This window comes from Pongo abelii, chromosome 10 (assembly GCF_028885655.2).
Source record: "Pongo abelii isolate AG06213 chromosome 10, NHGRI_mPonAbe1-v2.0_pri, whole genome shotgun sequence".
NCBI classification, from domain to species: domain Eukaryota; kingdom Metazoa; phylum Chordata; class Mammalia; order Primates; family Hominidae; genus Pongo; species Pongo abelii.
Window position 1 is genome coordinate 48924624 of NC_071995.2, and position 21512 is coordinate 48946135.

Here is a 21512-nt window from a genome sequence, read left to right on the forward strand (position 1 = left end):
GTGGCACTATCATAGCTCACTGCCGCCTCAAACTCCTAGGCTCAAGGGATCCTCCTGCCGTAGCCTCCTGAATAGCTGGGACCACAGAGGTACACTACTGCAACCATCTAATTTTTAAAGTTTTTGGTTGGGCGCGGTGGCTCACACCTGTAATCGCAGCATTTTGGGAGGCCAAGGCAGGTGAATCATCTGAGGTCAGGAGTTTGAGACCAGCCTGGCCAGCATGGTGAAACGCTGTCTCTACTAAAAATACAAACATTAGCCAGGCGTGGTGGCAGGCGCCTGTAATTCCAGCTACTTGGGAGGCTGAGGCAGATGAATCGCTTGAACCTGGGAGGCAGAGGTTGCAGTGAGCTGAGATCACACCACTGGACTCCAGCCTGGGCGACAGAGTGAGACTCTGTCTAAAAAATACAAATAATAATAATAATAATAAAATAATATTTTTTACAATTTTTTTTGTAGAGATGGGGTCTCACCATCTTGCCCAGGACGGTCTTGAACTTCTGGGTCTAAGCAATCCTCTCACCTCAGCCTCCTGAGTAGCTGGGACCAAAAAAACAAAAAAAAAGCAGGGGGAGGTGGGGGAAGAACTAAAAGATTCTGCAATATAGCTGATCTTTCTGCCCAGAAGGTTAAATAAATTTCCAGATTTCTGTGTGGTTCTTTTTATTATTTAGGTCTGTGTTCAAGTGTGTACCTCTGCAGAGAGACATTCACTTGTCATTCTACCTAAAGAAGACTCCATATATTTTCTTTATGGCGCTTCTTTCTGAAATTTCCTTATCTATCTGTTTATAGTTTCTTCTCTGTACTTCTCCCATAGGAATGCAAGCTCTATTCTTGCAAGGATCTTCTTTGTCTTGTCACCCTATTATCAACAAGACCTGGCCATCCTAGGTACTCAATAAACACTATTTTTTTAAATGACTAAAATAATAAGAATATGCCCATATAAAAAATAGGGGTCTTTAGCTGGGCAGGGTGGCTCACACTTGTAATCCCAGCACTTTGGGAGGCCGATGCGGGCAGATCACTTGAGGCCAGGAGCTAGAGACAAGCCTGGACAACATAGTGAAACCTTATCTCTACTAAAAATACAAAAAAAAAAAAAAATAGCTGGGCATGGTGGCGCATGCCTGTAATCACACCTACTCAGGAGGCTGAGGTACAAGAATCGTTTGAACCTGGGGGGCAGAGGTTGCAGTGAGCCGAGATGGCGCCACTGCACTCTAGCCTGAGTGACAGAGTGAGACTCTGTCTCAAAAAAAAAAAGCCAGGCATGGTGGCTCAGGCCTGTAATCCCAGCAGTTTGGGAGGCCGTGGCGGGTGGATCACAAGGTCAGGAGTTTGAGACGAGCCTGACCGACACAGTGAAACCCCGTCTCTACTAAAAATACAAAAATTAGCCGGGCGTGGTGGCGCACACCTGTAATCCCAGCTACTCAGGAGGCTGAAGCAGAAGAACTGCTTGAATCCCTGAGGCGGAGATTGCAGTGAGCCACGGCACTCCAGCTTGGGTGACAGAGCAAGACTCTGTCGCAAAAAAAAAAAAAAAAAAAGTCTTTATAATTAGGCTACTCGGCAAACATGATTGGGTTATACTGTGGATGAATAGTCAAGACAATGCTGCTACCATTTATTATCAAATCTGTATTGAGTACCTGGCTGTCTACCATCCCTGTGAAGATCTCCTGAATATTCTTCTTTACGGGTCTGCATGTTACTGCAATTACTTCTTCGTGTACAATTTAATTAATTAAATCTCTCATACATTTTTAAGCATCTTCTTTCCCTATCAAACCTACAAACCTATCTGCCCTTGAAACCATCTTCTCTTTTGCTCCTGATGCAATGAGGGCTAAGTTCCTCCTCCTGGGAAAGGCTAATCCTTACCCACAGACTTGGATCCCATCCCTTCTCAATTCTTAAGAACCTTTTTCCTCTGATTATCCCAATACATGTACCATCAATCTTCCTCCATGGATCATTCCCATTAGCATACCATCACATTTGAGTATTTCCCATCTTTTAAAAAGAAAGTCTTCCCACATCCGCCTTCAACTACTGCTGTACTTCTCTGTACCTTTCAAAACTAAAAGTCTTTATACACAGAATCTCTATTTCCTCACTTCCAATTCATTCCTTCAACCAAGACAGTTCAGCTTTCACTACAACACACCATGGCAAGTACTTGTCATGGTCAGCAATGACTTCCATGTAGCCAAACTCAATGGTCACTTCTCAGGGCTCATCTTACTTCTGTTTTCAGGAGCACTCAACACAACTGTAACTCCTAAATTTACCACTCTCTTCTCTGGATCCTGAATACTCTTACCTAATTTTCTTCCTACCTCACTGGCAACATCTTCTCAACTCCCTTGTGGCAACCCTCCTCCTCTACAAAATCTCTGGACTTGATTTTTGGCTCTTCTCTTTCTACATTTTCAGAAGATCTCATTAACTCCCATACATTTAAGTATCTCTTTATTCTGATGACTCCCAAATGTGTCTACTAGGTCTAGACTTGTATATTGATTTGCATATTTAATACCTACCTAACACTGCCTTTTTGATGTCTCTCAGAGATACCAAATGGACCAAGTCCAATATAAAACTCTTGATCTTATTCCAAACATAACTAGCCTATCCCCCTTTCTCAGCAAATGGCAACACCATCCAACAAAATATTCAACCAGAACTCTTGAAAGCATCCTAGATTGATCCTTTCCTCTTATCCTCATGTCCCTTAGTAAGTCCTATACATTTTTATCTATAAAATATATCTTGAGTTCACGTTCTCTTCAGTAGAGAATAGAAATTTGAGGACAGGCTCTGGAGGTAAGCTACTAGAATTTATATGACAGTAATAATTGCTAGCATTTATTGAGCACTTACTAGTTGCCTGACACTACCCTAATTATTTTACATATATAAACTCATTAAATCTTCATAACAATCTCACAAAGTAAGTACTATTATTATTATCTCCATTTTAAAGAGAAGCATGGAGGTGTTAAGTAATTTGCCCAATCCTGGTGGGGCCAGAATTCAAACCCCTAAGTTTGGTTTCAGATGTCACTATGCTAGGCTGTCTCTTGGAAAAGATAGACCAAAGATGGGGAGTTGAAAGCTATTCAACAGTCCAGGTAAGAAACAACGAGAATTTGACCCAGCAACGAAAGTACAGATACAAAGCAGACAAATTCAAGAAATATTCAGATAAGACCTAAATAGAGAGTTACATTATGTTCAAGGATTGAAAGGCTGGATACATATGCCAATGATGTCAATTTATCCCAAATTCATCTATAGGTTCAATTCCAATAAATATCGCAATAGATTCAACTTGACAAGATGATTCTAAAAAAAAAAATTTTTTTGAGACAGGGTCTCATTGCTGCCCAGGCCAAGTGCAGTGGCATAATCATGGCTCACGGCAGCTTCAACTGCCGAGGCTCAAGCAATCCTCCCCCGACCTCACCCTCTTGAGCAGCTGGGACTACAGGTGTGCACCACCACACCTGGCTAATTTTTCAATTTTTTTGTAGAGATTATGTTGCCCAGGCTGGTCTCAAACTCCTGGGCTCAAGCAATCCTTCCACCTTAGCCTTCCAAAATGCTGAGATTACAGGTGTGTGCCACTGCACCCAGCCATTCTAAAATTTCTATCAATAAGCAGAACCAAGAAAGGCCAAATACTCCTGAAAAAGAATGAGATGAGGGCTACGCCCTGCCAGATACCAACAATTACTTAAAAACTTTAGTAATTAAGACAGCATGGTATTGACACAGATAGACAAATTAACCTATAGAAGAGAACACTGAACCCATAAACTGACCCCACATATATAGAAATTTGATTTATGACAGCTGGTATAGTTGATCAGTGGCAAAAGATGGAGTTTTCAAGAAATTATGCTGGAAAAATTAGACATTTGTAGGTGAAAAAAACGGAATTGGAGCCTTAGCAACACCCAATACAAAATCAACTTTAAGTAGATTAAAGACTAAAGTGTGAAAAGCAAACATAGAAAACTTTAAAAAGACAATACAGGAGAATATCTTTACGGCCTCAGCATAAGCAAGAATTTCTTAGACAACACTGGACACGGTGACTCATGCCTGCAATCCCAACACTTTGGGAGGCTGAGGCGGGAGAATCACTTGAGGTCAAGGGTTTGAGACCAGCCTGGCCAACATGGCAAAATGCCGTCTGTACTAAAAATACATAAATTAGGCCAGGTGCAGTGGCTCACACCTATAATAATCCTAACATTTTGGGAGGCCGAGGTGGGTGGATCACTTGAGGTCAGGAGTTCGAGACCAGCCTGGCTAACATGGTGAAACCCTGTCTCTACTAAAAATACAAAAATTAGCTGGGCATGGTGGTGGGCGCCTGTATTCCTAGCTACTTGGGAGGATGAGGCAGGAGAATCGCTTGAACCTGGGAGGCAGAGGTTGCAGTGAGCTGAGATTGTGCCACTGCACTCCAGCCTCAGGGACAGAGTGAGACTTCGTCTCAAAAAAAAATACTAAATACAAAAATTAGCTGGGTACGGTGGTGCACACCTGTAATTCCAGCTACCTGGGAGGCTGAAGCAGGAGAATCGCTTGAACCTGGGGGGTGGAGGTTGCAGTGAGCTGAGATCACATCACTGGACTCCAGCCTGGGGTACAGAGTGAGACTCTGTCTCGGAAAAAAAAAAATACAAATACAAATACAAAAATTAGCCGGGTGTGGTGGTACACACCTGTAATTCCAGCTACTTGGGAGGCTGAGGCAGGAGAATTGCTTGAACCCAGAAGGTGAAGGTTGCAGTGAGCCAAGATCACACCACTCACTGCACTCCAGCCTGGGTGATGGAGTAAGACTATCTCAAAAAAAAAAAAAAAAAAAAGATTTTCTTAGACAAGACTCAAAAATCATATACCATAAAAGATTCATAAGTTATACTAAGTTAAGAACTTTAGGCCAGGCATGGTGGCTAATGCCTGTAATCCCAACACTTTGAGGTAGGTCAAGGTGGGAGAACTGCCTGAGCCCAGGAGTTTGAGACTAGCCTCAGCAACATAGGGAGACCGCCGTCTCCACAAAAAATACAAAAAATTAGCCAGGCATGGTGGTGCATGCCTGTGGTCCCAGCTCCTTGACAGGCAGAGGCAGGAGGATCACTTGAGCCCAGGAGTTCGAGGCTGCAGTGAGCTGTGATTGCCACTGCACTCCAGCCTGGTCGAGAGAGCAAGACCCTGTCCCTTCACCCGCCCCACCAAAAAAAGAACCTTAGAACCAAAGACACATAAAGAGAGGGAAATGACAAGCCACAAACTGGCAGAATATACTGACTACATACAAAACTGACAAAAGATGAGTATCTAAAATATATCTGAGGCTGGCCATAATGGCTCACACCTGTAATCTCAACACTTTTGTAGATTACTCCATCTCTACAAAAATAAAAAATTAGCCAGGCATAGTGGCATGCCCAGCTGTTGTCTCACCTACTCGGGAGGCTAAGGTAGGAGGATTGCCTGAGCCCAGTAGTTTGAGGCTGCAGTGAGTCAAGCTTGTGCCACTACACTCCAGCCTGGGTGACACAGCGAGATCCTATCTCAAAAAAAAAAAAAAAAATTAATAAAATATATTTAAGATTCCTATAAATTAATATGAAAAAGGCCAAACCTCCCTCCCCCACCCCATACCCCCAAAAAACTCAAATACTTACTTCTTAGGAGAAAACATCAGTGGCCCACAAACATATGAAAAGGTGCTGGCCTCATAAGAAATTAGGAAAATACAAATTAAAACCACAATAAAATACTATTCCACACAAAAATTACAACAGTGAACAATTAAAATAATGGCTAGGATGCAGAACCAAAACACCTGAACTCTAAGTATACTAGAACAACAATTTAGCATTATCTTGTAGGAAGATATAGCAAGCTCATAATCCAACAATTCCATTGTTCCTATAATCCCTCTGCCTGGAATATCTTTCTCTTCCACCTTTGCATGGCCAAATCTTACCCTTCTTTCAGGTACCACCTTAGGAGGTAGAAGTAGTATTTCTATGTTCTGAATTCCTATAGCACTTCAAGTGCTTTTAGCATATTTATTTCCAGCCTGTATCACATTTATTTATATACATGTCTTATCTTCTCCATCAAATTGTAAGCAAATGAAAGACAGAAACCTGTTTATTTAGATTCAGCACCTGCATATGGGCGCATATAGTGAAGACAAAGCTACAGAATCAAGCTGCACAAAACCAAGTACATAGTAGGCACTCGAGTGTTTGCTGAATGATAGAGTAAAAATCTGCTTAGTGACTGAGGGAATAAACCAGGATTTGCTGTGCATATAAAACATTAGGCCGGGCACAGTGGCTCACACCTGTAATCCCAGCACTTTGGGAGCCCAAACCAGGCAGATCACCTGAGGTCGGGAGTTCGAGACCAGCCTGGTCAATATAGTGAAACTCCATCTCTACTAAAAATACAAAAATTAGCCGGGTGTGGTGACACACGCCTGTAATCCCAGCTACTCGGGAGGCTGAGGCAGGAGAATCACTTGAACCCAGGAGGCAGAGGTTGCAGTGAGCCGAGATTGCGCCACTGCACTCCAGCCTCAGCAACAGAGTGAGACTTCATCTCAAAAAAAAAAAAACAAAGAAAGAAAATTAAACCATTGGTGAAAGGAAAACTGGAACACCAATTTGTGTACCCAAAGTCCCAAGTTTATTCTGTTAGGTTCTACTGAGGCGTAGTGAGAGTAGACTATCAGCAACAAATGGAAACTACTATGAACAAGGCGGATAAAGGAGACCAGGATAGGAAGAGGTGGGGGGGAAAAAAGAGAGAAGGTGACAAAGTAGAGGGAAGGCTGGGATAACTGGCAAGCCACATGTAGGAGAATGAAACTGGATCCTCATCTCTCACCTTGTACAAAAATCAGCTCAAGGTGGAGCAAAGCCTTAAATCTAAGACTTGAAACCATAAAAATTCTAGAGGATAACATTGGAAAAACCCTTCTAGACAATGACTTAGGCAAAGACTTCATGACCAAGAACCCAAAAACAAACGCAACAAAAACAAAGATAAACAGATGAGACTTAATTAAACTAAAAATCTTCTGCACAGCAGAAATAATCAGCAGAGTAAACAGACAACCGGGAGAAAATCACAATCTATACATCCGACAAAGGACTAATATCCAGAATCCACAAGGAGCTCAAACAAATCAGCTAGAAAAAAAACAAACAATCCCATCAAAAAGTGGCTAAGGACATGAATAGACAATTCTCAAAAGAAGACATACAAGTGGCCAACAAGCATATGGAAAAATGCTCAACATCACTAACTATCAGGGAAATGAAAATCAAAACCTCCATGCAATACCACCTTACTTCTGCAAGAATAGACATAATCAAAAAATTTTTAAAAAAATAGATGTTGGCATGGATGTGGTGAAAAGGGAACACTTTTATACTGTTGGTGGGAATGTAAATAGTACAACCACTATGAAAAACAGTGTGGAGATTCCTTAAAAAACTAAAAGTTTATCTACCATTTGATCCAGCAATCCCACTGCTGGGTATCTACCCAGAGGAAAAGAAGTCATTATATAAAAAAAGATACTTGCACACACGTTTATAGCAGGACAATTTGCAATTGCAAAAATATGGAACCAGCCCAAATGCCCATCAACAAGTGGATAAAGAAAATGTGGTGGCTGGGCGTGGTGGCCCACACCTGTAATTCCAGCACTTTGGGAGGCGAGGCAGGTGGATCACAAGGTCAGGAGTTCAAGACTAGCCTAGCCAATATGGTGAAACTCCATTTCTACTAAAAATACAAAAATTAGCCAGGCATGGTGGCAGGCACCTGTAGTCCAGGCTACTCGGGAGGCTGAGGCAGGAGAATCACTTGAACCCGGCAGGAAGAGGTTGCAGTGAGCCGAGATTGCACCACTGCACTCCAGCCTGGGCAACAGAGTGAGACTCTGTCTCAAAAAAAAAAAAAAAGAAAAAGAAAAAGAAAAAATGTGGTATACAGGCCAGGTGCAGTGGCTCACATCTGTAATCCCAGCACTTTGGGAAGCTGAGGTGGGCAGATCACCTGAGGTCAGGACTTCGAGGCCAGCCTGACCAATATGGCGAAACCCTGTCTCTAATAAAAATACAAAAATTAGCCTGGCGTGGTGTCAGGCGCCTGTAATTCCAGCTACTCAGGAGGCTGAGGCAGGAGACTCTCTTGAACCCAGGAGGTGACGGTTGCAGTGTGCCAAGACTGCACTGCTGCACTCCAGCCTGAGCAACAGAGCAAAACTCCATCTCAAAAAAAAAAAAAAAACAGAAAGAAAATGTGGTATATATACACCATAGAATATTACTCAGCCATAAAAAGAACGAAACAACAATGTCATTTGCAGCAACCTGGATGGAACTAGAGCCCATTACTCTAAGTGAAGTAACTCAGGAATGGAAAACCAAACATCGTATGTTTTCACTCATAAGTGGGAGCTAAGCTATGAGGTCACAAATGTTTAAGTATAATACAATGGACTTTGGGGACTCGAGGGGAAAGGATGGGAAGAGGTGAGGGATAAAAGACTATACATTGTGTACACTGTACACTGCTCAGGTGATGGGTGCACCACAATCTCAGAAATCACCACTAAAGAACTTATTAATGTAACCAAACACCATCTGTTCCCCAAAAACCTTAAAAAAAAAGTAGAAGGAAGGAATGGCAGCACTGTTGCTTTGTATGTTGTTTTCCATAATAAGAGGAGGGCAAGAAAAATGTAGGAAAGCAAAGAAAATTTATGAACTTACAGTAAAAAGGAGTAACAGCATAACTTAAAAGAATGAAGAAATAGATTACGTGTTAGATAATTTTTTTCTTAATTTTTTTTCTTTTTTTTTTTTGAGATGGAGGCTCGCTCTGTCACCCAGGCCGGAGTGCAGTGGCACGATCTTTGCTCACTGCAATCTCCACCTCCCAGGTTCAAGCAATTCTCGTGCCACATCCTCCGGAGTAGCTGGGGCTACAGGCATGCATCACCACACTCAGCTAATTTTTTGCATTTTTAGTAGTGATGGGGTTTCGCCATGTCGGCCAGGCTGGTCTAGAACTCCTGGCCTCAGGTGATCCACCTGCCTCAGCTTCCCAAAGTGCTGGGATTACAGGGTGAGCCACCGTGCCTAGCCTTTAATTTGTTATAAGCTATTTTAGACATAAAAAAGATAAAACAGTGTAACAAATGACTGTGTACACTCTAGGCAGCGTAAGATACAGCATTAACAGTTGAAGCCCCCTATATTTTTCCTCAGTTATATCCCCTCCAACTCCCAGAGGCAACATTATCCTGAATTTGCACTTAATCATTCTCAGCATGTCTTTATATTTTTACAGCAGTGCCATCTTTTAAAAAGTAGTGAAGTATGGCTGAGTGCAGTGGCTCACACCTGTAATCCTAGCACTTTGAGAGGCCAAGGCAGGTGGATCACCTGAGGTCAGGAGTTTGAGACCAGCCTGGCCAACATGGCGAAACCCCTTCTCTACTGAAAATACAAAAATTAGCTGGGCGTGGTGGCAGGCGCCTGGAATCCCAGCTACTTGGGAGGCTGAGGCATGAGAATCGCTTGAACTCGGGAGGCGGAGGTTGCAGTGAGCCAAGATTACGCCACTGCACTCCAGCCTGGGCAACAGAGTGAGCCTCCATCTTGAAAAAAAGAAAAAAAAATTTAAAAAAAAAAGTAATGAATTAAAAATTCTTTTTAATTTTAAAATTTAAAAAGTAATGGATAACCTTTGCAGTAAAACAGGGCAAATCTCATCTAAATACACTGTCCATCATAAGAGACTTAGAATGAAAGGGAAAGTAAAGAACAGTAACAACTGACCAACTCTGAGACAAAGAGAGAAGATCTGGAAGATGGATAGGTGATCATTGAAGTGGGGAGAAATGAAGAAAAAAAGTACTGAGAAAGCACAGCAAACAACAACAACAAAAGGGCAAAAATCAGTCTCAATAAAGAGACTTAGGTCTCAATGAAGAGACTTAGGTCTCAAGGAAGAGAGATCGTTGCCTCAGGAACTGCTATAGTATTTGCCTTTTTTAACAAAATGGAGAGATACTGAATTCATTCATTCAACAAATCAGCGCAAACTACTTATTAGGCACTATTCTAACAGTAGGCAGAGGGTAGAGAACAAAAGAAAAACCCTTCTTTTATGAAGCATGAAGTTGGGGAGAGAAGCCAACAAATGAATTACACATCAGATGTTAGGGAAGAAATAAAGCAGAGAGGGTAAAGAAAGCAAGGAGTGCTGGTGAGGGGACGGAGGCTCTTGCTATTTTACGTGAAGGACATTAGAAGGCCTCTCTGATGTCTGTGAGCAGAAACCTAAAGGAAGTAAGGAACATACAGGAATGTTTCAGGAACAGTAACTGCAAATGCAAAGACACTGAGGTGAAACTGGAGCCTTAAGACCAGGTGCGGCTGCAGCAGAGCAAGCCAGGGGAAGAGTATATTAAATGGCTGGAGGAGCAGACCATATGGATCCTTGACAGACCTGTGGCTTTTATGCAAAGTGAGATGTGAAGCCACTGGACAGTTTTCAGGAGAAAAGTAGCACAATCTGATGAACATTTTAAAGAAAGTGATCATATAATTTATCACTTAAACAGGTACACCTTAGTGAGTGAAGAAGGGTGATATTAATAGTTACCTTAGGACAGTATTAATAAGACCTAATTTTAAAAGGCTTCTCTGTGTGCAAGTCATTTTGAAGGGATTCCTCCTGGCCAAACCTGGAACACTGTCTTCAAAATATATAGTGATAGAAGATTACATTGTATTCAATAAAGTAAGAATCTATGAGTCTACACTGATAAAAAATAATAGGAACAGAAAGCTCTTTCTTACAGTAGAAAGCCAACTAATAAATGTAGAGGGAAGGCAAAAAGAGAAAATCACTTGGCAACGATCATAAAGATAACTGATTAGGGCAAGAATCATCTGAATGCTAAAATTAACAGGTGAAAGTTTGAGAACAGGATATTTGCATAGTCTCGAAACATCTCCCAAGACATTATTACAAAAGGCAAATGAATAACTTTATGATGGAGAAAACTGGACCCTACCACTCAAGTAACACTGCCAGTAATAGGAGCAATAAATAGCATGTGCATCCTAATATGACACGCAGAGAACTCAGCATCACTTCTTAGGTATTAATGCCCAACGTGCATAACCTGAATCTAACCATGAGGAAACAATAGACAAAAACAAATTGAAGGATGCTCTACAAAATAACTACCCTGCACTTATCAAATTGTCAGTGTCATAAAAATACAAAGACTCAAGAACTGTTCCAGATTAAAGGAGATGAAAGAGACAGGGTCACTGAATCAACACATGATATTGGATATTCTTTTACTATAATGGATGTTATTAGGACAACTGACAAAATCTGGATAAGGTCTATAAATTATAGCATTGTGTCAGCGTTAAGTTCCCGATTTTGAACATTATACCATATTTATGTAAGAGAATTTGTTTTTAAAAAATACAAACTGAAGTATTTAGGTGTTTAGGGCATTACATCTGCCTTTTACCTTTAAATCATTCAGAAAAAAATAATTCTGAGTGTGTGAGAAATTCTGAGAAAGAGAAGGATAAAGCAAATATATTAAAATATTATCCTTTGGGGAATCTAGGTGAAGGGTTTTCACAAATTCTTTGTAGTATTCATGCAAATATTATACAAGTCTGAAATTATTTTTTCCCAACTGCTTTTTATTGTGATAAAATACACACAACAAAATTTACTATCTTAATCACTTTTAAGTGGACAGTTCAGTGGTATTAAGTACAATCATATTGTTGTACAACCATCACCATCATCCATCTCCAGAACTCTTTTCATCTTGCAAGGCTGAAACTCTTATAGCCACTGAATAGTAACTAGCCCCTGGCAACCATCATTGGTGGTGATACTTTCGCAGCTAGCTGAGGGATCAGGACTTGGGCAAAGGAGAACTATTTGCATTCTTTTTGTTTTCCATTTTTAAAATCTGTAGTAAAATATACATAATACAATGTTGGCTGGGCACAGCGGTTCATGTTTGTAATTCCAGCACTTTGGCAGGCCAAGGCAGGGGGATGGCTTAAGGCCAGTTCTAGACCAGCCTGGGCAACATAGCAAGACCCCATCTCTCTAAAATTTTTAAAAAATTAGCTAGGTGTGGTGGTGCACACCTGTAGTCCCAGCTACTCAGGAGGCTAAGGCAGGGGAGTAACTTGGGCCCAGGAGTTTGAGGTTGCAGTGAACTGTGATTGTGCCACTGCACTGCAGCCTGGGTGACAGAGCAAGACCCTGTATCAAAAAAAAAAAAAAAAAGTTATCATTTAACCTTTTTTTTTGTTTTTTTGTCTATATCAATGCTTCAATCTGTAATATTTTAACCATTTTTAAGTGTACATGTCAGTGCTGTTAAGTACGTTCACAGTGTACTTAACCATCACCACTATCCATTTTCAGAACTTTTCATCATCCCAATCTAAAATTCTGTGCCCATTAAACAAGAACTATTCACTCTCCGCTCTCCTGGTTAACCACTATTCAACATTCTATCATTATGAATTTGACTACTTGAGGTATTTCATGGCAGTGGAATCATATATTTATCATTTTGTGTCTGACATTTCACACACCATAATGTCCCAAGGTTTATCCATATTATATTACACATCAGAATCTCCTTCCTTTTCAAGCCTGAATAATATTCCATCATATGTATATATTATATACATTTTGTTTATCTAGGTTGCTTTCACCTTCTGGCTGTTGTGAATAATGTTGCTAAACATGGGTGTACAAATAGCTGTCAAGTCGCTGCTTTCAATTGTCTTGAATATATACTCAGAAGTGAAACAGCTGTATCATAATTCTACATTTAATTTTTTTGAGGAACCACCATACTGTTTTCCACAGTGAATGCACCATTTTACATTGCCACCAGCAATACATAAAGGTTCCAATTTCTCTACATTCTTGCCAACACCTGTTACTTTGATTTTTTTACTAGCAGCCATCTTAAAGGCTGAATAATATTTCATTGTATGTACTTACAACATTTTGCTTATCCATTCATCCCTCGATCAATGGGCTATACCTATGAACATTAAGTACACAAATATCTCTTAGAGACCCTGCTTTCAATTATTTTGAGTATACATTAGGTCATCCTTATCTGATGGGGGGATCCAAGACTCCCACGGATGTCTGAAACCAGGGAGAGTATCAAACCCCACGTATAGTGTGTTTTTTCCTATACATATATATCCATGGTAAAGTTAATTTATAAATTAGGCAGAGTAAGAGATTAACAACAACTAATAATAAAACAACTATAACAACATATGGTAATAAATTATATAAATGTGGCTGGGCACAGTGGCTCATGCCGGTAATCCCAGCATTTTGGGAGGCCGAGGCGGGTGGATCACTTGAGATCAGGAGTTCGAGACCAGCCTGGCCAATATGATAAAATCTCGTCTCTATTAAAAATACAAAAATTAGCCAGGCGTGGTGGCAGGTGCCTGTAATCTCAGCTACTCAGGAGGCTGAGGCACAAGAATTGCTTGAACCTGGGAGGTGGAGGTTGCAGTGAGCTGAGATGGTGCCACTGCACTCCAGCCTAGGTGACACAGTGAGAGTCCATCTCTAAATAAATAAATAAAAGTGGTCTCTCTCTTTCTCTCAAAATATCTTATTGCACTATACTCACCTATTTTTTTACAGGTCACAGTTGACCTTGGGTAACTGATATCTCAGAAAGTGAAACCTAGGATAAGGGGGAACTACTAAACCTCCACAAGTAGAATTACAGGATTATATGGTGTGAGGATTTTTAGGTGTCAACTTGACCGGATTAAAGGATACTTAAAAAGTGGGTAAAGCATGATTTCTGACTGTATCTGTGAGGGTGTTTCCAGAGGAGACTGGTGTGTGAGTAGGTTGACTGAGGGAGTAAGATCCATCCTCAATGTGGGAGGGCAACATCCAAAGGGCTGGGTGCCCAGATAGAACAAAAAGGCAGAGTAAAGGTAAATTCATTTTTTCTCCTGGGGCTGAGACACCCTTCTCCCGTCCTTTGATATCAGTATTCCAAGTTCTCCAGCCTTTGGACCCCAGGACTTACACCAGTAGCCTCTCAGGTTTTCAGGCCTTCAGCCTCGGTCTGAGAGTTATGCCATTGGTTTCCCTGGTTCTGAGGCTTTGAGACTTAGATTGAGCCATGCTATTGGCATCCCTGGTTCTCTAGTTTGCAGATGGCCTATCACAACCTTCTTGGTTTCCATAATTGAGTAAGCCAATTCCTCTAATAAATCCCCTCTCATTCACCCATCCATCCATCTATATCCTATTGGTTTTGTCTCTCTGGAAAATCCTGATACATATGGTAACTTTAATTTTTGGAAGAACCACCAGTTTTTCACATAGGCTATGCCATTTGACACGACTACCAACAGTGTACAATGGTTCCAATTTTTCCATGTCCTTCCCAACAATTATTTTCTGCTGTTCTTCATAGCAGCCATCCTAATGGGTGTGAGGTTAGTATCTTGGAGTTTTGACTTGCATTTCCCTAATTAGCAATGTTGAGTATTTTTTCATGTGCTTATTGGTCAAGGTGTATAATCATTTTAATATGCTGCTAAATCTGGTTTGCTGGTATTTTGTTGATGATTTTTACATCAATGTTCCTAAGAAATGTTAGTCTATAGGCCAGGCGCAGTGGCTCACGCCTGTAAAGCCAGCACTTTGGGAGGCCAAGGTGGGTGGATCACTTGAGGCCAGGAGTTTGAGACCATCCTGGCCAACATGGCAAAGCCCTGTCTCCACTAAAAATTTAAAAATTAGCTGGGCGTGGTGGCACATGCCTGTAATCCCAGCTACTTGGGAGGCTTTGGCATGAGATTCATTTGAACCCAGGAGGCCCAGGCTGCAGTGAGCCAAGATTGCACCACTGCACTCCAGCCTCAGTGATAGAGTGAGACTCTTTTTTGTCTCAAAAAAAAAAAAAAAAAAAAAAAGAAAGAACTATTAGTCTATAGATTTCTTATAGCATCTTTGTAGGGCTTTGGCATCAAGACTATTCATCCATTTTGCATTGCTATAAAGGAATACCTGAGGCTGGGTAATTTACAAAGTAAAGAGGTTTATTTGGCTTATGGTTCTGCAGGCTGTACAAGAAGCATGGTGCCAGTATCAGCTTCTGATAAGTACCTCAGGAAACTTTCAATCATGGCAGAAGGTGAAGGAAGAGCAGGTATGTCACATGGCAAGAGAGGAAGCAAGGGAGGGGGAGGTGCCACACTTAAACAACCAGCTCTTGAGTAAACTAATAGAGCAGAAATGCACTCATTACCATAGGGACCACACCAAGCCATTCCTGAGGCATAAACCCCCATGACCCAAACACTTCCCACTAGGCCCCACCCACCTCCAACACTGCAGATCAAATCTCAACTTGCGATTTGGAGGGACACATATCCAAACTGTCAAAGATAATGCTGAGTTCACAGAATGGATTAGTGAGTGTTCTTTCCTCTTCAATGTTTTGAAAAGTCTGAGATGGATTGGTGTTAGTTCTTCTTGAAATGTTGATAGAATTCACCAGTGAAGTCATCAGGTCCAGAGATTTCTTTGTTGGGACATTTTCGATTACAAATGCAATCTCCCTATGAGTTATGAGACTATTTACATTTTCTATTTCTTAGTACTTTAGTCTTGGTAGGTTTTGTGTTTCTAGGATGTGACCATTTCATCTAGGTTACCCAATTTGTTGGCGTACAATTGGTTTATTAATCTTTTTCCCCAAAAAACTAGTCAAGTGCAGTAGTAAAGATGGGGGAAAGAGTAGAACAAGTTCTATCTGTAACTGACTGTCAACAATCAATTAAGACAATTCACTATCTCCAGACCAGCCTACAATTGCTTATCGTACTCTATTATAATCTCTTTTTTTCTTTTTTTTTTGAGATAGAGTTTCACTCTTGTTGCCCAGGCTGGAGTGCAATGGTGCAATCTCAGCTCACTACAACCTCTACCCCCCAGGTTCAAGTGATTCTCCTGCCTCAGCCTCCTAAGTAGCTGGGATTACAGGCATGTGCCACTACGGCCAGCTAATTTTCTTATTTGTATTTTTAGTAGAGACTGGGTTTCACTATGTTGGCCAGGCTGGTCTCAAACTCCTGACCTCAAGTGATCCGCCCACCTCAGCCTCCCAAAGTGCTGGGATTACAGGTGTGAGCCACTGCATCCGGCCCATGATCTCTCTTTTTAAGAGACAGGCTCTGTCACCCTAGCTAGAATGCCGTGGAACAATCATGGTTAACTGCAGCCTTGAATTCCTGGACTAAAGCAATCCTTCTGCCTCAGCCTTCCGAGTAGCTAGGACTACAGGTATGTGTTATTTTTTTGTATAGACAGGGTCTCAGTATGTTTTCCAGGCTGGTTTGAGCTCCTGGGCTCAAGTGATACTCCCATTTCAGCCTTCAAAAGCACAGAGATTACACATGTGAGCTGCCATGCCCAGCCTACCCTTTCCATTTCTGTGGAATTGAGGGTAATATTCCCACTTTCATTTTTATCTTTAGTATTTCAGTAATTTGAGGTTTTTTTTCTTTTCTTTTTTTTTTTGAGATGGAGTCTCGCTCTACTGCCCAGGCTGGAGTACAGTGGCGTGATCTTGGCTCACTGCAAGCACCGCCTGCCTCCTGGGTTCAGGCGATTCTCCTGCCTCAGCCTCCCAAGTAGCTGGGATCATAAGTGTGCACTAATTTTTGTATTTTTAGTACAGACAGGATTTTGCCATGTTGGCCACGCTGGTCTCGAACTCCTGATCTCAGGTGATCCTCCCACTTTGAACTCCCAAAGTGCTAGGATTACAGGCATAACCACTGCACCTGACCCATTTTAATTTTTTTTTCCACTATAATCTTAATTTTTTTTTAGAAACAGACTCTTGTTCTGTCACCAAGGCTGGAGTGATGTGGCATAATCATAGCTCACTGCAGCCTCAAACTCCTGCGCTCAAGCAATCCTCTCACCTCAGCCTCCTGAGTAGCTAGGACTACAGGCATATACCACCATGTCCAGCTAATTTTTCTTCTTTTGTTATTTTTTGTAGAGATGAGGTCCTGCTATGTTGCCCAGGCCGGCTGGTCTTGAACTCCTGACCTCAAGAGAGACCCCCATTCCTAAAGCACTGGTATTACAGGTATAAACCACCATGCCTGGCCTCCATTATAATCTTCTAGGACCATTGTTATCTATGCAGCCTGTCACTGACCAAAACATCATTATGCAGTACATGACTTTACTGAGCCTTCCGCCCACCCCTGGGATGCACAATGACTTCTTAATCTCTCCCATCTATTTGGTTCCTTTTGATCATCCTAGTCATCAGTATCTGTTTTGTCGTTTGTTTGTTTTTTAAGATAGAGTCTTGCTCTGTCGCCCAGGCTGGAGTGCAGTGGCACGATCTCGGCTCACTGCAACCTCTGCCTCCCAGGTTCATGTGATTCTCCTGCCTCGGCCTCCCGAGTAGCTGGGACTACAGGCATAAGCCACCATGCCCAGCTAATTTTTATATTTTTAGTAAAGACAGGGTCTCACCATGTTAGCCAGGCTGGTCTCAAACTCCTGACCTCAAGTGATCCGCCAGCCTTGGCCTCCCAAAGTGCTGAGATTACAGGCGTGACCCACCACACCCAGCTCCTAGTCATCAATATCTGGCTCTCAAAAGGGAAAAAAGAAAAAAAAAATGGAAACGGGGAGTATGGTGCCAGCCCTTTAAATCTCCTGGACATCGGCCAGGCGCGGTGGCTCAAGCCTGTAATCACAGCACTTTGGGAGGCCGAGGCAGGCGAATCACAATGTCAGGAGTTCGAGACCAGCCTGGCCAACATGGTGGAACCCTGTCTCTACTAAAAATACAAAAAAAAAAAAAAAAAAAAAATTAGCCAGGCGTGGTGGTGGGTGCCTTTAATCCCAGCTACTCGGGAGGCTGAGGCAGGGGAACCGCTTGAACTCAGGAGGCGGAGGTTGCAGTGAGCCAAGATCGTGCCACTGCACTCCAGCCTGGGCATCATTGTGAGACTCTGTCTCAAAAAAAAAAAAAAAAAAAAGAAAAAGAAAAAGAAATCTACTGGACATCGCTTCAGTGGTGGTAGTGGGGGGACTTGCAACAAAGTGGTGAGATGCAACAATAACCATGGCCTCTTTGCAACTCTGTGATCAAAACCAGCAATTCTTTCTTTTATTTTTAATTAATTAATTTATTTTTTTTGAGATGGAGTCTCGCTCTGTCACCCAGGCTGGAGTGCAATGGCGTGATCTTGGCTCACTGCAAACTCTGCCTCCCAGGTTCAAGCTATTCTCATGACTCAGCCTCCCAAGTAGGTGGGATTACAGGCACCCACCACCATGCCCAGCTAATTTTTGTATTTTTAGTAGAGACGGGGTTTCATCACATTGGCCAGGCTGGTCTTGAACTCCTGACCTTAGGTGATCCACCCACCTCAGCCTCCCAAAGCGCTGGGATTGCAGGCGTGAGCCACCGCGCCTGGCCAGAAGCAGCAATTCCGACTGGAGCACAGATTTCTGAAATTTGGGTTTTTGTTTTTAGAGACAGGGTACCACTATGTTGCCCAGGCTGGTCTCAAACTCCCAGGCTCAAGCAATCCTCTCGCCTCAGCCTCCCAAAGTGCTGGGATTACAGGCACCAGCCACTGCACTTGATCCAGATTCCTGATATTTGGAAGAGATGGTCCTTTCTGCCCACCTTGGGTTCCACAAACTACGTGCAAGCTGCTCCAGGAACATGTGCACAGCTGCCTGTCATGGGGCTGAGGGATGTGGATGGGCAGCCGCTATTGTGCTAAGCGCTGAAACTGACTGAAATTAACCAAAATTTACCATCCAGGATTGGATGGTAAATTGCAGTTAATTCCTCACAGTTGTAAGATTTCAATAAATTCCAGAGTTCCAAAGCAGATACATCAGACAGATTCTGCCAGAGCAACTGTCATCTTGGTGGTGGGGAGACAGATTTCTGGTACCTCCTACTTTATCAACTTCCCAGAATCCTCTCTGATTTTTTTTTTTTTTTTTTTTTTTTTTGAGACAGAGCCTCGCCCTGTCACCCAGGCTGGAGTGCATTGGCACAATTTACACTCACTGCAACCTCCGCCTCCAGGGTTCAAGAGATTCTCCTGCCTCAGCCTCCCGAGTGGCTGGGATTACAGATGCCCACCACCATGCCCAGCCCAGCTAATTTTTTGTATCTTTAGCAGAGATGAGGTTTCACCCTGTTGGCCAGCCTGGTTTCAAACTCCTGACCTCGTGATCCACCTGCCTTGGCCTCCCAAAGCGCTGGGATTATAGGGGTGAGCCACCGCGCCCGGCTGTGAATTTTTTTTTATTCCACTTTTTCCATGTTGAGAATGAAATTATCTTTTAAGTGAAAAAAAACATAGGCACTGGCACTTACAAAGGGTTCTTTCTGTGTAGAGAACAGATTGGATGAGTGTGTGTGTGCGCATACACTGAGAAGGAGGGTTGGATCAACTAAATGGGTGCTGAAAATTAGGGACATAGGTCATGGAAAATGACAGAGTAGGAACTCCAGGAGTTAGTACCTTCACCAAAATAACTATTGAGATGGCAAGAACTGCTTGAGGTGACTATTTTAGGACTCTGGGGTCTAATGAAACACTTGCAGTGTGCAGAAGAGTGCTTGATGAAGAAAAAAGTTGGTAAATTTTAGTGAATTTTGGCATTTGGAATAGCATCTATCATTCTCTAGCTCCCATCCCTGTGGTACGCAACTGTTGGGATGGAGTTCCTGCTGCAGCTTGCTGGTGCTCGGGTGGGAAATAGGGGCTCTGTCCTCCAAAAATTGAAGTTATGTGTTTCGTTCACTACTTTTGATTGCTGAGGAGCTGCCAGAGGGCTGACCACTGTTTCACACATGCACACCCCCGACTGAAGTTGCCTCCCTAGTGGCACTAGACAAGTGAACTTAAAGGGAGAGAACACTCTTTTTTTCTTTCTGTTTTCTTTTCTTATTGGATCTAAGCATTTAAGGAAATCTCTGTCAAGTCACTGAAAGACCACAGAGATAAAAGAACAGAGACTTCAGTGACCGCATGCAACCAGATATACGCTCTTTGCAAAGACAGTTTGGAAAAGTCACTAAACAAATGCAGCTTTCATAAGTAACATCAGTAATCCCTAGGGAGGCAGTGGAATCTGACTTTCAGAGTTACCATATTATAACACACAAAATATCCACTTTCCAACAAAAATTTGCAAAGCAAACAAAGAAACAGGACTATATGGCCCATTCACAGGAAAAAAAAAGAAATTGGCTGGGCACAGTGGCTCACGCCTGTGATCCCAGCACTTTGGGAGGCCGAAGCGGGCAGATCACGAGGTCAGCAGATCGAGACCATCCTGGCTAACATGATGAAACCCCATGTCTACTAAAAATACAAAAAATTAGCCGGGCGTGGTGGTGCATGCCTGTAATCCCAGCTATTCAGGAGGCTGAGACAGGAGAATAGCTTGAACCCAGGAGGCAGAGGTTGCGGTGAGCCAAGATCATGCCATTGTACTCCAGCCTAGGCAACAGAGCGAGACTCTGTCTCAAAAAATAAATAAATAATAATAATAATAATTTTTTTTTATTCGCACCAGCCTGGGAGACAGCGAGACTCCATATCAAAAAAAAAAAAAGAAATTGACAGAAACCACCCCATAGCAAGCCCAGACAATGGACCTACTAGACAAAGATTTTAACTGTCTTAAATATGCTCAGAAAGTTGAAGGAAACCATGAAAAACAAAAACAAAAACAAAAACTAAAGGAAATCAGGAGAACAATGTATAAACAAGTAAGGAATATCAATAAAAATATTTTAAAAATATAAAAATGAATGAAATAGCAATTCTGGACATAAAGATATAAGAGCCAAAATAAAGATTGCACTAAACGATTCAACAGCAGAGTTGAACAGGCAGAAGAAAGAATCAATGAACATGAAGATAGAACTGAAATTACTTAAGCTAAGGAGCAGGAAAAAAAAATGAACAAAGAAAAAGGAACACAGGCTGGGCACAGTGGCTCACACCTGTAATCCCAGCACTTTGGGAGACTGAGGCGGGTGGATCACCTGAGGTTAGGAGTTCAAGACCAGCCTGGCCAACATGGCAAATCCCCATTTGTACTAAAAATACAAAAATTAGCCAGGCTTGGTAGCCCATGGCTGTAGTCTCTGCTACGCAGGAGGCTGACACAGGAGACTTGCCTGAACCCAGGAGGTGGAGGTTGCAGTGAGGCGCCACTGCACTCGAGCCTGGGTGACAGAGCTAGACTCCATCTCAAAAAAAAAGAAAAAGGAAAGAGCCATGGGGCCTACTGGGGTA

General features: G+C 42.2%; 1 protein-coding gene across 14 annotated transcripts in view; it reads right to left on the reverse strand.

Annotated features, from left to right (window-relative positions):
* Positions 1-21512, reverse strand: part of TFCP2 (transcription factor CP2) — a 79846-nt gene that overhangs the window by 46931 nt on the left and 11403 nt on the right. For 4 of the 14 annotated variants that reach the window (XM_063711773.1, XM_063711779.1, XM_063711775.1 and 1 more), the window contains one exon: positions 5727-5771. The exons of 9 other annotated variants lie outside the window; for them this stretch is intronic. In XM_063711773.1, the coding sequence (XP_063567843.1) occupies positions 5727-5771 (45 nt within the window). Of the gene's footprint in view, positions 1-5502; positions 5521-5726; positions 5772-21512 lie in introns of those variants that run through there. One more of the 14 variants, XM_063711783.1, reaches the window with a different exon arrangement.